This window comes from Cynocephalus volans, chromosome 7 (assembly GCF_027409185.1).
Source record: "Cynocephalus volans isolate mCynVol1 chromosome 7, mCynVol1.pri, whole genome shotgun sequence".
NCBI classification, from domain to species: Eukaryota; Metazoa; Chordata; class Mammalia; order Dermoptera; family Cynocephalidae; genus Cynocephalus; species Cynocephalus volans.
Genome location: NC_084466.1, coordinates 128050950 through 128068209, shown reverse-complemented (window position 1 = coordinate 128068209; position 17260 = coordinate 128050950). Strand labels below are relative to the sequence as shown.

The window sequence follows — 17260 nt, the reverse complement described above, 5'->3', positions numbered from 1 at the left end:
TGATTATCAGTCTTGGCTGTTCTCATCCTTACTATGCAGTATTTCCCTCCTGATATCTGCCTGGGTGGTACAGGCCCGATTGCCAAAGGGTGGGGAAAAGGACCTGGGGGGTGGCAGGTCCTGTCATTCAGACTGAAGATTTGTACTTCAGGTAATCCCTGCTCCCTGTTTTCAGTCTCTAGTGTCTACTGTTTCTGCTGTCCCTGATTATGGAACCTCTCTAGATTAAGTTCCCTAGAGGAAGGTGCCTCTGGTCTACTACAGGGGATGAGTTGGAGGTATTCATTTAGCAGTATGATGGGTTGAGGAGGGGACCCGAGCGTCCAATCCCCACATACATATTTTTATACAATTCTCTTATGTGTTCACCCTTACATCTATCTCGTACCTTTCAAAGTCTGAGGTGCCTCCACGTCCTGAGTGTTTCTTGGGTTCTGTGATATCAATTCCTTCCTTTCATATAGATATCCTTCCTCTGTTATGTTTTCCCTTGTTTTATTAATCATTTGTCATCTATCTATTTTACACTTAACGAAAATTTGTTGAAATCTTTTCTCCACTGTCTTCTTTTTGTCCTTGTGGACTTATATCCTTTTCATTCCTTTACTGACATTTTAATGGGTTTCAGGAGGGAGAAGAAACATTTGTGGTATAATCTGCCTTGTTTAATTGGAAGTCTGGGAACTTGATGCAATATTTTGTCCTCTTGGTTTCAACCAAAGTGTTTTAGCTACACGAAATAATTTGAATCTGAAATTGGTTAGTTCTTTTTATTATTCTTTGCACCTTGCACTAACTGCAAATTTGATAGGTGATGGGCTTTTCATAAATTCTTATTCAAACCATTGATGACATTGTTCTCCTCCAGATTGAAATCTTTTTTTGTTTTCAGAACAATGTGTATATTTTTTTCCTGATTTTTAACAATGATAAAGGTTCAGTGTACAGAGTTTAGGAACTACTGAAAAATATGAAGAAGAAAATAAAACTCACCTGGTTATAATTACCATTAATATTTTGGTATATTTTCTTTAATCCTTCCTTCTGTTTTTCTCTCCATTCATTTACATTGTTTTAAAATAGGTAAAAATTAAGTTCTTGTTTTTTATATATGCGTATATATATACGAGTTTTTAGAAAGTTTATTTAACAAACCCTTATTTAGTGCTTATTATATGCCAGATACTGTTCTAAGCACTTTCTAACTCATTTAATAAGTTATATATAATTAGTTTTTATTCTGTTTTTTTCTCTTAACATTTTATGAGCTTGTCCTTATATTATTAATTACTTTTTAAAATGTGGCTAAATAATATTCTTTAACTTGGACTGTAATTTTTCCTCATTTTCCAGTTACAAGATATTTTGATCTCTCCTTTCTTCCTTCCTTTCATCCTTCTTTTCTTCTTTCCTTTTCTTTTTCTTTTTTTGCTATTAGAAATAACAATGCATTTGGTGCTCATTGCACATGTGTATTTTAATGCATCTCTGAATCTTTTATTAGGATAAATTCTTAGAAGTAGAATTACTGAATCAAAAGGTATAAACATTTTTAGGGCAGCTCTTGATACTTGTTGCCAAATAGCCATCTAGAAAAAATTATACAGTTTATACTGCAAGTTGGGTTAGTCAGTTAATCGATACTTTTTGTATAGTTGTTTAATTAACTGACTATACCAGTTTTTCTAGTCTATGTTTTTCTTCATTCAGCAGTTTTTGATTGCTTTATTGCATTCCAGCACTATGGTAGGCTCTGGATATACAGAGTTCAAGCAGGAGTCCTGCCTTCAGGTGTCCATGGGCACCTGAAATTGTGAATGTGCATTTTTGGAGGGCTAGGGACATACACTTTCATTGGATTCTCGAAGGAGTATGAGACCCAAGTAAACTTAGGAACACTGTCTTGAATATATTGGCAATTTCAGTCCTGAAAACAACTCTGGGAAGGAGATAGCATAGATGTTATCTCTGTTTTACGGTTGGGAGAACTGATGTTCAAAGAGGTTAAATGACTTGCTTTTTATTCACATAGCCAGTACGTAGTGGAGCTCAGACTAAACCTCACCTATTTGCTCATTCTATATAAGTTTTTCTGCAGTGATTTCATGAGAGACTTGCCAAGTGCTACTGAATTTGAGGTAGAGTGGTTCTGATTTTCTATACAGTTCTCAAAAACCTAGTAACGTTATCAAAAGAGATAGTAAACAAAATATGGCATGATATGTTCTTAGAGAGCTCATGAGTAGTAATCACGTTCTTTTCTCAGTGCTTTCACTGCCTCTTCTGTTAGTAGTCTGGAGTTTTATTGGGAATTGATGAGAAATATATTCTGCCTAACCTTGCTTTCTGTTTGAAAAGTCAGTGTTAACATTTGTTTGCCACTTTACAACTTTGGTTTTATTTTTTTCTCCATAAAAAGTATGTTGGTAAAATCTTAATTGTATCTTCTTCAGAATTCATAGGTGTATGTTTCATCTGAGAAAGGTATTCTGTGTTATAATTTTAAAGCATTGATTTATGGTGAAGATTTTTCAGATTGTTTTCAAGTTAAATAGAATGCTGAATAATGATTTGGCATATTCATACACATTGCATTAGTTATCTTGAAAGTGACTTCCCTGAGAGAAGTGCTGTTTCTCTTGGACAACCAAGCTCTTCAGTTATTTGTGATGTTTGTATTTACCTACAGGCCTGGAAGAGGAATTTTATTAAAATATGACCAACCAATGTCCTTTTTACAGCCTGCCATAATGGTAGTTTTTCCCTTTTACCACAACTTTTCTTTTTTAGATTTTTACCTCAGTAAAAGATGCTCTTTAAGACCTCTTTGTCAATCCATCTAAGAGACTTTGTTCAAAAATTTCATTTGTTTATATTGGCATTTTCTCCTTCTATACACAACACGTTCATACACAGATGCATGTGTATGTGCATATTGTAATATGCAGGTACTTCGAAAAGTTTGTGGAAAGATTGAATTGAAAGATACATGAATCCTTCCATGAACTATTTGAAGATGCCTCATAACCTCGCAATTTCCTTTGCCAAATAAATGGAAAATCATGTTTGTTTAGTTCCTTCTATGTGCAGGATACTGAAGGAGGCATAGCTGGGGGTGAAAAGGATATAGTCAGTTATGGACATAGCTCTCAAGATCTGATGGTGTTTTTGAGGACCTATGATGCTGGTGTGAAGTAAAAAATGGTACAGGTTTACATGCCATAAGGGGGTTATGGAGAGAAAGCCATGAGACTTCAGAGAAAGGGGCAGGCGGTGGGGTGTGGGAGATGTCCGGAATGGGAAATCACGGACTACAATGTGGAGGAAAGCATGGGGGGATGGGAAAGACTTTAAGGTGGACATTTGAGGTGGATTTACCAGCACAAGCCCAAAAGGCCAGAGGCCAAGAGAGCACAGAGTGTATGGGAACTGCAGGTAGAGTTTGGCTAGGGTGTAGGGAGAAGATGATAGACCAGTTGGGAAACAGAGTTGAAATAAGTTTAGACTGCATGGAATCTTTTAAAAGCTTTATACAGGCAAATGGCATATTGTACATCTTAAAACTTCATACTTAAACTGCCATGTTGTTAGTGACCACTATCAATGAATGTTTGTTTTTAATAGTAAGGAATTCAGTGATTTTGCAGAGGTTATCTGTGAGGTCTCCCACAGCCATTTGTTTTCCCTGAAACTTGGACCTTCCTTTGGTTCTGGCTGCCTACTCTGTAGCTGCAGTTGCCTGCTGCCCTTTATTACTGTACTCCATGGAGATCCCATTTGGGGACCTCTTGCTGCTAGTTCTGCTAGTTCCTGCTGTAGGAACCCTTTATAGCTATTTCCTAACCTTCCCTCGCTTTACTGCTCAGCACCAGCTTTTACCATTATGAAAATCCTAAACTTGCTGCCTAGAAGGGTCTGGATAGAAAGAAAATCTGTGTGGAACTCGTTGTTGGAGACAAATTAATTTCTTCACCTGCTTTGTAGGTGAGAGTGAGTATTTTCCTGTCCTTCTTCCAAGGGACTTCAGTGGTTTACTGCCATTTTGATGTTGTAGTTTTGAGATACCTACTCTGGGCTTGTTATCTATAATAAGGGGAAGCTGTTCTCTTTGTTGAGGTATGTTGCTAATATTTTGAGTTATAACTCAGATTGCTATTTCTTGTAGAAATAATACTGTAGGTAGCCATTAAATTCATGGTTCAGCTACAGTTTATGTTTAAGAAGTTTTAATCAATATTAAAGAAGTATAATAATGTTTCTTTGGGAAAATTGCATTTCAGATTCTAAATAACCAATATTATAGTGCAAATATGTTATAGAACTTAAAAACAAACTTGTGCTTTCTTTTTCTTTCTTGTTAAGATTGATTTTTTTACCCTAATTGCTTAATATACCAAAACAATTTAATCCTTTTGATGGACATCCAGAATATTTGCAGTTTTTTTGGATTTTGTTTTGTTTTGTTAGAAACATAAGCACATTTTTGAAACACTGCGTTTATAAGTTAGACACCATCTAAACAGAATTAAGAAAGCAGTCAAGAGTGGGAATGACTCATCTTTACGGGGGTTTTGGGTAATTTATAAACAGTGATGCCTGTTGGATAGAGGTTTGCCTTTTAATCTGCCTAATTATGAAGAGTCACTGAGATTCCTCATAGAGTCTGTGGCCTCTAGTGGCTTGTTATTTCCAAGAATGTTAAAATTGAATGTTTATCTCAGAGATCTTATACCTAGAAATTGTTCTCTCTCTTTAGGATCATATTCTTGAGCTTTTGTGTGTATTAAATGAAAATGTTCTTACGTGTTTTAAGCTTTTTCATTTTTGTTTTTTTAAATCAATTTTTTCATTTTAGTCACTTTGTAAATGTTCTTGTATAATATTCTTTATATAGGTTTGATTTCTTCACTTAGTAAGGTAATCTTCGAATATAAAGATGATTAAAATTTTTTTATTATAAAAAATCATAAAGATACACAAAAAAGGAAAGAATAGTATACTGAACCCTATATTTATCACCCAGTTTCAACTATTATGAATAAAAATTTTAACTTCTGGAAATATTGACTTTTTTCTTGTGTTATTTTTCCTATTTTACAACCCAGTGGGCTAATTTGCAATTTTTATTTTATGCAGATGATGTGATGCCAGCCACTTACTGTGAAATTGACTTAGATAAAGAAAAGAGGGATGCATTTGTGTATGCTATCAAAAATCACTACTGGTACCAGATGTACATAGATGACTTACCAATATGGGGTAAGTATTGTATGTTATATTCAGGGTTTGAGAAAATTTGCATAATCAGGATTTATGTAATGGCTCGTTCTGAAAGACTGATGGTTGCTCTGTTGATTTGTTGCCTAGATGATCTGTCCAATGCTGAGAGGTGTGTTCAGGTCCCCCAATATTATAGTAGAGCAGATGCTTCTTCTGTCTTTCTGGAATGGGCTTTGTGGAGAGAGACATCCTCTCCTTTTCTTTGGTCTCTGCTAGTGACTCTCCTTGTGTCAGTGGACTCCAGTGGCTCGTGGATCATCTGCACGTTGGTTGTGGCGTCTGTCTGCTTTCTCGGCAGCCATGGTTATTGTGGTGGCTGTAGTGGGCCACTTACATGGAGGTGATGTTTTTGGTATGCTCCTTGCCTAGTTGCTGGTGGCTCAGGACCCTGGGCTAGCCCCGTAGTGCTGGCAGTGTGCCTGGTTGTGGGTGGAGGATCCAGTCCCTGGCTCCATAGCTCAGGACCCTGGGTGGGCCCCATGGTGCTGGCCATGTGCCTGGTTGTGGGCACAGAATGATTTTAATACCAATTTTATGGTTCTTTGTTACTTGAAGGATTTTTGACTTTGCCAAAACCTTATATGAAACTTCTCCAAAATATAACTTTTATAGCTTTTAGATTTAAGTATAGATTCAAGGAATTAAAAGGTGCTTGGAAAGATCTGAAACATACTTCTCCCATTTTTCTCATATCGTATTTTAACTTATTCTTTTAGTTCAATTGAGGGCCCTAAATAGGATTTTGAAGTTTAATTCTGCCTTTCTCTCACGTGGTAGTGTGGTAGTACCCACAGTATGATACTTTTAGGAATTATAGTTTCTTGAATGGCTCGTTTTGCTAGTTCTTATGTAATTTTTCAAAACTCTTAATATTTAAAACATTTTTATGTTTTAACTCTTGCTTAGCCACATTAATGGAGAAGAGCTATGGCATAGTTAATACAAACTTATGCGTAATTGAAAAATGATATGTGTTGGACTTGATTAAGTTATTTAAAATGCAAAGCATAGCCAGCTATTGTAACCAACATTTTTGATCACATTTTTCTCTTAGTGATTTTTCTTTTTTTGTCTCTGGACATCTTCTCTTATATATAATTAGTGTTTCTTCTAATTCTTAAAATTGCTAGCAGACTATGCTCATGAGCAGTGAAAGGCTAAACAGATCAGATCAGAGTTTAATATGAGGGTTCTTCAAAAAGTTCATGGAAAAATAGAATTAAAAGATGACAGGAATCTTTCCATGAACTTTTTGAAGACCCCTCATATTATACTAAGATGAAATTTATTAAAAAAGTTAATCTTAGGAGATAAGTGTATGCATCATTGTTACTGTGTTGCATGTTAATTAAGTATAGATAGTAAGCATTTCATATAAATGACTGTAATTAGTGTTACAGTAATGTAGACATTTCTGTGATCAGCTCTAAGCGTAGCAGGAAGATGTGCTGAATATTCACTGAAGATTTTGGAACTCGTAGTTCAGGAGAACGCATTAGTTTGGCTCTTTGTTTTTGGTGAGAGAGCAGGTTCCTCCCCTTTTCTTTTTCATTGCTTGTAGGTTTTTTGTCTGGGTCCTTGGGTTTTTTCAGTTATCATTGTGGGCCTCTTTAGCAGTGGCAACTGTGTCTTTAAAGAAATCTTTTTTAGTCCTGGGATTCCAGGGTCTGCCATGTTTGGGGAGATACTTAGGTATGTCCTAGAATGTCTGAACTATGAGGAATCTTTGTTAGAAAAAAAAAATGTCTGACTTTTCTTGGGGTAAAGGTTTCAGAATCTTTTAAAAGCCTCTTAGAGAATAGCTTCTTATTTGGTATAATTGTGACTTCACCCCAAAGTCTGGTTTTCAGAGTAGATAGGTAAATAAACCTAACTGAAATTAATTATTAGAAGGATTTCATTATTTCTCTACAACCCCAAACAAAACAAAACTATACTCTTTGAATTTGTACCAGTTAGAGTCACTTTGGTTAATAAGCAAATATTTCTTTATAAGAAGTGATTCTGCTTTTCTCCTAGTACTCTAATGGGGGGAAGGTCCTAAGGACTAACTTACAGAGCACAAGGCTCTGTAAGTGTATAGGCTTGGGTGGGGAACATTGGACAAGTAGCTGACAGTTTGAGGGTACAAGAGATGTAGCTACCACCTACTGCCCTCACATTGTTTGGATCTTCCCTTTCCACTATCCCAAATCATGATCGAAATGATCATTTTAATCTGTTGCCTCGTTACCATTTATCTTCAGCACTCTTTTCATTTTGGTGACATCCCAGGGACAGGTCCAGTACTTGATGTATGAAAAGGAGACATTTTAAGTTTTGGTACCCATATATACAAGTGCGCATCTTACTAGGAATGGATAGATCATAGGTTATTAAAGAAAGTACTGGACTGGGCTTCTGGAAACTTTGGTTTTAATTTTGATTTGACCACTAGTAGCTGGGTAACCTTGACAGATAGTGATAGAGCACTTCTCTGAAATTTTGAGATATTAGGAAGTATACACATATAAAGTGACAATTGTTATAATGAAGGTGATACTAATGACAAAGCCTGAACTTTAAGGATCAAATTAGTGATCAGTTCATCACTTTTTCACTGTGGTATGACCATGATATGTGTTTGCTAAGTAGTTAATGAAGAGAAGTCCAGCTTGAGCTTTTGCTTTGTTCTAACCATGGGTAATAATACTGCTTTTTATCCAAAAAAAAAAAAAAATTAATGAGCTTTTAGCTTGTAGGGTATTTTAAATAAGTGGTATTACCTTGTATAAAGTGTTTTTTCTTTTGTAGGTATTGTTGGTGAGGCAGATGAAAATGGAGAAGATTACTATCTTTGGACCTACAAGAAACTTGAAATAGGTTTTAATGGAAATCGAATTGTTGATGTTAATCTAACTAGTGAAGGAAAGGTGAAACTGGTTCCGAATACTAAAATCCAGATGTCATATTCAGTAAGTATTAACATACCTGTATGCAAGAAGAAGTGTTTGACCTAATACCAACAATTAAGTGTGTTTTCAAGCTTTAGTAAATTAAAATGTAGCTTGAAATGGGATTCAACAGAGTATTATTAAAACTGTATTTCCTCAATGTATGTAAGCCTCCTGAAAGGAGGGAGACAACTTGCTTCAGGTTTGTGGTATTAGATACCAGTTATGCATTTGCAGAACCTGTTATTTGCCACAGCAAAGTTTACCATCATAACTGGGTACTTAGAGTAACCCAGCCATGTATTTTGTGGTTGTATTTTTAGATTGCAGTACTCATGTTGTTTCTCTTTCCTTTTTACTGGTGCAAATAGATATAATGCTGTATTGAAAGTTGATAGATAGATGTAGTTTACCATGCTTTGCTTTATGAGTTGGAATAATATACTTCTGCAGAGTAGGAGCTTGTCAGAGCCCTTTGGCAACTGTCAAGTTAGTTCTGTTCCGTTAGACTTAAAAATAATGGAAAGGAGAGAGAAATCCAATGTAGGTCCTCTCTCTTTGCCAGTGATTTTCCTTTTAACTGGAACAAGATCATTGTTAGTGGCCAGTTCTGAAAGTTTTTCAAGCTTTGTGCATGTGTACTTAGTACAAATATTGTTTGCATTACTGAACTTACATGGAAATGTGATAGTTGTAATAAATGTAATATAATCTAAAGATAAAGATGTATAGATTCTTATTTTGATTGGTTTAAACACTTGTGATGTGAGCTTGTATTAATTCAGTTCTTATCACATTTATCAGGTCAGAATATGCAAGTAAACAATAGTAAATAGTCCTTGAAAACTGAAATGATCCCTCCAAGGAATGTTGTAAGTTTTGTTAATACACAAGAAAGTTGGTTAGTTTTATCATATCTGTTTCAGCTTCTCAAATTGTTAGTAACTTACCACTATTTCTCTAGTTAATTTTAATTCTAAGTGTGTGAATATTTCTAAATTTTGCTCAGAGTTTTGTCATCAGATTATTAGTTTGTTTACTGGCCTTCATTTTCAAATGAAAAAAAATGTTTTTCAGGTAAAATGGAAAAAGTCAGATGTAAAATTTGAAGATCGATTTGACAAATACCTTGATCCATCCTTTTTTCAACACAGGGTAGGTAAATAGTTTGTGTTTTTTAAGATGTTGAATATGTGTGCCAATCAGTTTAACAAACATTGAGCATCTGCCGTATGCAGGGCACTGTGCTGAGGGCTATGGATTTCAAGATTTAGCTAACGGTGCTTTCAGATGTGAGCCTGGAGTCAGAAGGATGATAGAGAAGCCAAAATATCTCTTTTATTACTAATGAGGCTAATATTGGAGAATGTGGCTTATATCTATGGTCAAATGGGCTTCTTACTACTAAAAGTCAAGAATTAGACAGACTTAACAGTGCTGGACTATTGTAGGCTTCCCTACATGGGCACCTGCCTTTGTTGAACTTAAGGTGTGGAGAAACAGAGTAGAATATGTGCATTCTCTGGGAAAAAATGAATGAGAGACTGGAGCAAGGCCAGGAGTTTTTGCTAGTGGAAATCCTTCCACTTAGGAAAAAAACATCAATAATGGGAAGAAATGCTTCCCACCTCCCCCATCTCTCCCATCAACAGTTAGAAGCAGGATCTCAGCTCATAAGACCAGTACATTGGTGCTGGTTTTGTACATGTAGTTTTGGTTCTTTATAGTAAAAAAATAGGCTTTATTTTGGTGGTTCTCTCCTTCAGGGACAACAAGTCATAAGGGGATATATCTGTTTTTCTGAGTTTCTTCCTAAATTGCCTCTTTTTTCTTTTGATTTAATCTTTTGGACTGGAATTCTGATGTTTATTAATCACCTATTTTTTAGATAGCCCTTAAGTTTTTGTGGTCTCAGATTTTTGTAATTGCTGCATGTTTCACCCTTAAGCTCCACCAGAACCTGTCACTACTGCAGTCTTCCTCACGGTACTAAGATTAAAAAAAATTAAGCTATTTTTGAGATTTAGTTCTTAATGAAGGGTTTAGTACTCCAGGGGCTAAAATGTCCTACCCCACCTTCGCTTCCTCCACTCCGTGTGTGTTCTTCTCTGGTATGATTTGCTCAGACAGCCATGAATATGGTAGTCTAGTTAAAGGTATGGACATAGATAACTTCAAGGTTTAGAAAACACTTGAGAATATGAGACTGTCAACTGACACTCTACCAGAACACATAGGTTTGCCTTGCTGCCTTGTTTCTAGTCTCACTGGATTGACAACTTGGGGGAAAGACTGCCTTTTAGCATTTTCACTAAGAGCGGTATACCATATTTATTCTTTCAACACATATTAATTGAGTACCTACTATGTGCCAAGCTCTGTACTAGGAAAGTAGGATACATTAGAAATAAAAGGCAAAGATCCATGTCCGCTTGGAGTTTACATTCTAGTCAAGGAGATATTCAGTAAACATAAGTAAAATGTATATTGTGTTTGAAGACAAGCATGTTGAAAAAGGAAAAGAGCAGGTGGAGCAAGGGTGCCATGGATGGGCAAGTTGCAGTTTTAAATACAGTGTGGAGGTGAGCGTGGGCCTCTGAGGTGGACTTTTGAGCAAAATCTTGAAGGAGTTAAAGGAAATAAGGAATGTGGATATCTTGCAGAAAGAGTATTACAGGCAGAGGAGACACCATTGGAAAGCCTGTTGGAAGTGTGAGTACACTGGTTGTGGTTTGGGGAATGGTAAGAAGATGAAGTCAGAGAGGTAGCAGGAGCCAGATGATCAGTGGCCACTTTACAGACTTTGGATTTTACTCTTGAATGTGGGGGTGGGGTTGGGGAGTGGAGTGCCTTGTAGTGTTTTCAGCAGGGGATTGACAAACCTGACTTATGTTTTACAAGGTTCATTTAGGTTATTATGTTGAGACTAGGTTCTGTGAGGTCAAGGGTAGAAGCAGGGAGACCAGTAGAGACCTGTTTTAGCAATCCAGAGGTGCAGGTGGCTCAGACCAGGGTGGTAGCAGTGTAGGCAGTGAGGAGTTAGGTTGTGAATATATTTTGAAAGTAGAGGCAGCAGGATTTCCTGATTGATAGGAAGATAAAGAAGGGTTGAGAAGAACTCTAGGGTTTTCAACCTGAGTAACTGTTAGAGTGGAGCTGCCATCTCTGGGGCTGTGCTTGGAGGGGAAGATCAGGGCACAGCGTGGCACATGTTAGTTTTGAGGTGTCTTTCCAACACCAAAGTGGAGATACTGTTCAGCAAGTTGGATAAATCAACCTGGAGTTCAGGAGAAAGGTCTGGGCTACAGATACACATTTTGCAGTAATTGGCATATAGATGAAATATAGAGCTGTGAGACTGAATGTAATCACCAAGGAAGAGAAATGTAGAGAGAGGAGGACCAAAGACTGAACCCTGGGGCAGTAAGAAGAGTTTTAGGAGAATCCAGCTAGGGGCTTTGAGGGAAAAAAAAAAAATGTGTGGTGTTCTGCAAGCTAAGAGAAGTATATTAGTATATTGTAGAGGATAGAGATTAGTTCTGAATTGTTGCTGATGGGTCAAGTAAGATGAGTACTGAAAAGTGACTATTGGGTTCATCTGGAGTCATTGGCAAACTTGACAAAGCACTTTGGTGTAGTGGTGGAACAAAATCTGAGTGGAGCTCCTATAAGAGAGAATGGGAGGAGAGGAACTGAAGACAGCAAGTATAGGAGTAATGTGAGGGGTTTGGCTGCTAAAGGGAGCAAAGAAATGGCGCAGTAGCCAGTAGGAAGATGGAGTCGGGAGGTGATGGAGAGTGCAAGACTGAAAATGCGGGAGAAAGAAAAGAAGGGAGAATTATTGCAACATTTTCTGTATGTCGGGGGAGGGGATAGGATCTACTGTCTAAGTACGGGGATTATTTCTAATGTAGTGACTAAAAAAAGCATAGGAGCTAGAGCTGCACTCAAACTCTGGCTCTGCCACTTGCTATATAACCTTAGTTAAATGAGTCAGTTCTTCAGCTTCTGTTTGCTTAATAGTGAAGCAAGTATAATAATACCTTCAAGGGTTGTTGGGAAATTTCACTTTGACAATGTGTGGAAAGCACCTAGTTCAGTGTTTGGCACATAGCAGGTGCTCAGTAAGAGGCAACTCTGTTGGTATAGTTAGTTATTATTCATCTCCAGTTGTGTTCTAAAATTTGACAAACTGAGAGTGCTACTTTAGGATTAGCAACACTAGGGGGTGCCGGAGTGCAGCAGTTAGTAGGGTTAGTAAAGGCCTTTGTGACAGCAGGTTTCTTTATTATTGTTAAGCAGTATTTTCCCTGGTGTAATAATTTCAAAATCATACAACATTTCATACTTTTTAGAATAAAGGAATATTATAAAATGTCAGGTTATTAGTAGTACATCATAATCGGTATTGGTATGACATTTGTTTATTAGATTTTGTATTATATCTTAGATTAAAAAAAAGCAGCGAGGCTGGCTGGTTAGCTTGGTTGGATAGAGTACCGCCTTGTAAAACCAAGGTCAGGGGTTTGGATCCCCTTACCAGACAGCTGTCAAAAAAAAAAGAAATAAAATAGCAGAGAGCCTTGTTAGAAATTTTTGCATTTTACGTGCATATTTCTTATTACTAAATAGTAAGTACATAAAATTTGATAAATTAACTAAAAGAAGATATGAGTTACATTTTTTTTCCCATCTCTCAACCTTTTCTGGGTTATTAATTTCCCAGAGTGGGAATAAAATCAAATCTTTGGAAAGGCCAATCATCATAGACTGCTTTTATAAATCTTAAATGATGCTTTTATGATAAACTTAAATTTATATAATCTTTTTTGGCAAACATTTCAAAATATAGTGCATTCATTTTCCTTTACAATTTCAGTGGTTGCTCAATAAATATATTGTTAGATGAAGGAAGGAATGATCCTATGAAGAGGCAGAGACAATTGGCTGTCTCCTGTTTTTCAGAAAGAGCCATAGAGCTTGTCCCTTCCCTGAAGCCTCAGAGTGGGTAACAGAGCCAGGGCTTTCCTTCACCTTAGTGCACATACTCAGTACGTTAGTACAAGTTAAAATCTGTCCTAATTATATAAGACAGTACATCTGTATGTTTGATATTCTGTGTATGTACCTGTAGAAGTTTAGAGCAGGAGGATATCTGCGAAGAACTAAAATATGCAGATGAGAGGTTTTGTGGAGGAGAAAGGGTGCTTGAGTTAGGATTTAAAGGTGAGGTAGAATTTACAAAGGTGAATAAAAGTAGATCCCATGTGAGAAGAAATCATGAGAAAAACAGAGGTAGAAGTAAGTATGCTGTAGTTGTGGGTCATTGAGGAGGGATAGGCTTGATTGGAATATAAGATATAACTGAAAGAAAGGTTGACTAGATAAAGTGAGGGGGCTATATTACAGGAAGTATAGAATATTGGGGAAAACAGCCTAGATTTGATATGAGAGAAAGAGAGTATATTAATCTAAGTTTTAGAGTAGAGGAGTGATATATAAACATGATATTTCAGAAAGATTTGCTTGGTAACCTTTTACAGGATAGATTGAATGGAGAGGGAGAGATAAAAAAAAAGAAAGAAAAAAAAGCCAACTAGGAGGCCATCAGAGCCATCAAGGTGTGAGGTGATGGCATTGGAATGGAGAGGAAAGGATAGATGTAAGAGACATTTATTTTATTTTATTTTTTAATTTTTTTTGTCTTTTTGTGACCGGTAAGGGGATCGCAACCCTTGGCGTGATGTCGCTCGCACTGCGCTCAGCCAGTGAGCGTACCAGCCGACCAGTCCTATATAGGATCCGAACCCGCAGCGGGAGCGCTGCTGCGCTCCCAAGCGCTGCACTCTCCCGAGTGCGCCACAGGGCCGGCCTAAGAGACATTTATTTTAAAGGAAAATAAAAGCTTAACAATTATTACCTATGAAGGATTAAGGAGAAGGAAGAACCAGAGATAATTCTAAATTTTCAAAGCCAATGTTGGTACCATTAACAGAAGTAGAGAATCGGAAGTGAGTGTTATATGTGAGGCAGAAGATTATGAGTTTACTTTAGGGTTGTCTGAGTCTGAAATTACAGAAAGACATTTAAGTGGAAATTATTGTAGTTAGCAAAAATCTGAAACATGAGTGAGAAAGGAGGTTAGAGATCTGGGCAGAGTTGGGGAGAGGCATGGAGGGTGTCATGATCATCACTGGAATGCTATTTAAAAGTTCTGAGGGTCTTACAGAAGTCACAGCAGAGTACCATGACTGGAACTTTTGGAAAAGTCCACAACAGGTGGAGGAGTTGGCATCGAAGATGAAAGAGGAGAAGCCGCAGTGAGTGAAGTAGGATGGTGTGGTGTCAGGAAGGGTCAGGCATGGCAGAGAGATCAAGAAGAGTGCAGCAGATAGTTGACTGCTGAATCAGTTCAGGAGTTTATTGCAGGTCTTTCAGAGAAATTTTGTGGGGCAAAAGTGAGATTGTATTGTGTTTTGGAGGAAGTCAAGGGAGAAATGGGACGTGTAGTCTTATTTGAAAAGTATTGGCATTGAAAAGGAGGGAGGTGAGAAGAAGATCAGAAGAATGAGGGGACAAAAGAACAAACATCCACTTTAAAAGATAAGAATAATAATGATGACTTTTAAGTTTTATTTCATATTTAGGATGTGCCAGGAACTGTACTGTGTGCTTTACATTTATTATCTCGTTTAAACCTTATGACAACCACAGGGAGTAGGTACCAGGACCTTTGGAGATTGCTGATGCCGTACTGTATGCTTTATACTTATTATCTCGTTTAAACTTTATGACAACTGCAGGGAGTAGGTACCAGGACCTTTGGAGATTGCTGATGCTGAAAAGGTAGAAGTTTAGGGTTGCAGAATGAGAGGGGAAAGAATGACTCAAAGAGTGAATGAGATCTAGAGCATGGTGGGAAGATTGATTTCAGAGGGGAAATAGCTTCCAGGAGATTGACAGGAATGAAAGGCTAGGAGTTTAAATGCAGAAATGCTGTGTCATGCTGGATGGTAGAAGACAGGATCATCTGTTGCAAGTGAAAATAGGAGAAAGGATGGCATTGGAGCCTTGAAGAGAGAAGATAAATTTTGAAACTATCCCTAAGGACCTTTTGGGAATTAAAATATAAAGGAATAAGTGGGCAATGCACAGACCTAGTTTGAGTCAGATGCACTGAGTTCTGAGATATACTGAGCAATACAGTAGCACTTTGTGATTATGAACCAGAATCTGGCCATAATCATGTGACTAATGTGTGGATGAAATCAAAGTCAAGAGCCTTGAGAACATGAGGAGCTAAGGGGTACTTCAATGTTCTATGTACCATGGGTGGCTAATTTGGAAAGGACTGAATAACTTTGGGGACAGGGTGGAGAGGACAAACTAACTGGAAGCAAGTGAAGCAAATCATTCAGGAAAGTGGCCTGAGTCCATGGCAGCCAACTATGATGGTTTGGTCTTGTTACTTTAAGAAGGTTTTCAGGTTGTTGCTCAGTTGTGGGGAAGGGAACTAATATTTACTGAGGATCTATTGCTCTGTGCCAGACACGGTGCCATACTTTTTATATACATAATTTAACCTTACAAATCACTTACAAGATAAGTATTATTTCTTCCATTTTTCAGATGAGAGAACTGAAGTCACATACCTAGAAATTGGCAGAGCCTGTGTTGAAACCCAGGACTGTTTGACTCCAAAGCCCATGTTCTTCCCATGTAATGCTGTGTGGCCATATTGTATTTTATTCATCCAATATATTTGATTGTGAAAATCTCCATAAATGATAGCTGTTTTCAGTGTTCGGAAGCTTGCTGTAAAGAAAACTAATTTCTTGTCATAGTGAATACTCATCCCTAGTGTGTCTTAAATTTAGATTTTCATGTAAAAGATTTTAAAGGACTATTTTTTTTTCTTTTTTACCATTAATATTCAGTTGCCATCATGAAGCCTATGAATTTTGTGATGGATATTTCATGTTGGTAACATTTTATTTTCCGTTATTTTAGATTCATTGGTTTTCAATTTTCAATTCCTTCATGATGGTGATCTTCTTGGTGGGCTTAGTTTCAATGATTTTAATGAGAACTTTAAGAAAAGATTATGCCCGGTACAGTAAAGAAGAAGAAATGGATGACATGGTGAGCAAATGTTTTACATCATATTTATAAAAACAGTTTAACTCAGTGTTAATTTGAATGTTGGAATGTTGGTCATAATTTCTTATCTGCAATTGTGGAGGCCAGATGAGTTTTCAGAATTCAGAATTTTTAGATTTTAGAAAGGTGTAAAACTCCCAGTGGGAACATGCCCTGTAATTAAATCTATTAATTTTTTTTAGCAAAACATATGAGTGTTCACCCTAAGTGGGATAGATAAACAGTATAAATTGCCTCTTGTTAGTTCAAGCCAAGTTTTGCCACCAAATAAAGATACATCAGACTTAAGAAAAAAAACTTGTAGTTTTCAGGACTCTTGATTTCAGAATTACAGCTAGGTGATTGTAAACCTACCTTGGTGTCTTTCTAATACTATTAAATATTGCATAAAATTCAGGAAGTGGGTGGAAGGATTAATTTACATTTAGTTTAGTGGGCTCAGAGGAGAGGTCCGTTTTCCAAATTTTTTTACTAAATTATAGAACAAAAAGTGTGTTCTGTAGAACATTAGTGGCTATTCTATATAGGTATGCTCCATCATTAAAGAAGTTTGGGAAACAGAGTTAAAAAATTTAAATATTAATATGCCAGAAAACATTGTGAAGTATCAGGGGGTAGATAAAATATTTGGTGCTTCTTACACATTTTAGCCAGGATTTCCCCCAAAACATATTCTCTTGAGGGACTGCTATTCCTTAAGAAACATTGTGTTAGAAACTATTTTAGAAACTGTTTAAGGAACACTTGCTTTACTCAGGTTGAAAAGTAAAAATTGAGTTCTTTTTTAAAAATGCCATAGACGGTTGAGTAACAACATCTACATCTGATATTTTCCCCATGTGTTTTCTGAGATTCTAGGCTATAAAGGACTGTTCTCCATTTTAGGG

At 36.8% G+C, this 17260-nt stretch overlaps 1 protein-coding gene across 1 annotated transcript in view; it reads left to right on the top strand.

Moving 5' to 3' along the window:
* TM9SF3 (transmembrane 9 superfamily member 3) overlaps positions 1-17260 on the top strand; it is a 63563-nt gene that overhangs the window by 17614 nt on the left and 28689 nt on the right. The window contains exons 3-6 of the mRNA XM_063102845.1: positions 5137-5259; positions 8074-8234; positions 9291-9368; positions 16224-16355. Coding sequence (XP_062958915.1) covers positions 5137-5259; positions 8074-8234; positions 9291-9368; positions 16224-16355 — 494 coding nt within the window. The remainder of the gene's footprint in view (positions 1-5136; positions 5260-8073; positions 8235-9290; positions 9369-16223; positions 16356-17260) is intronic.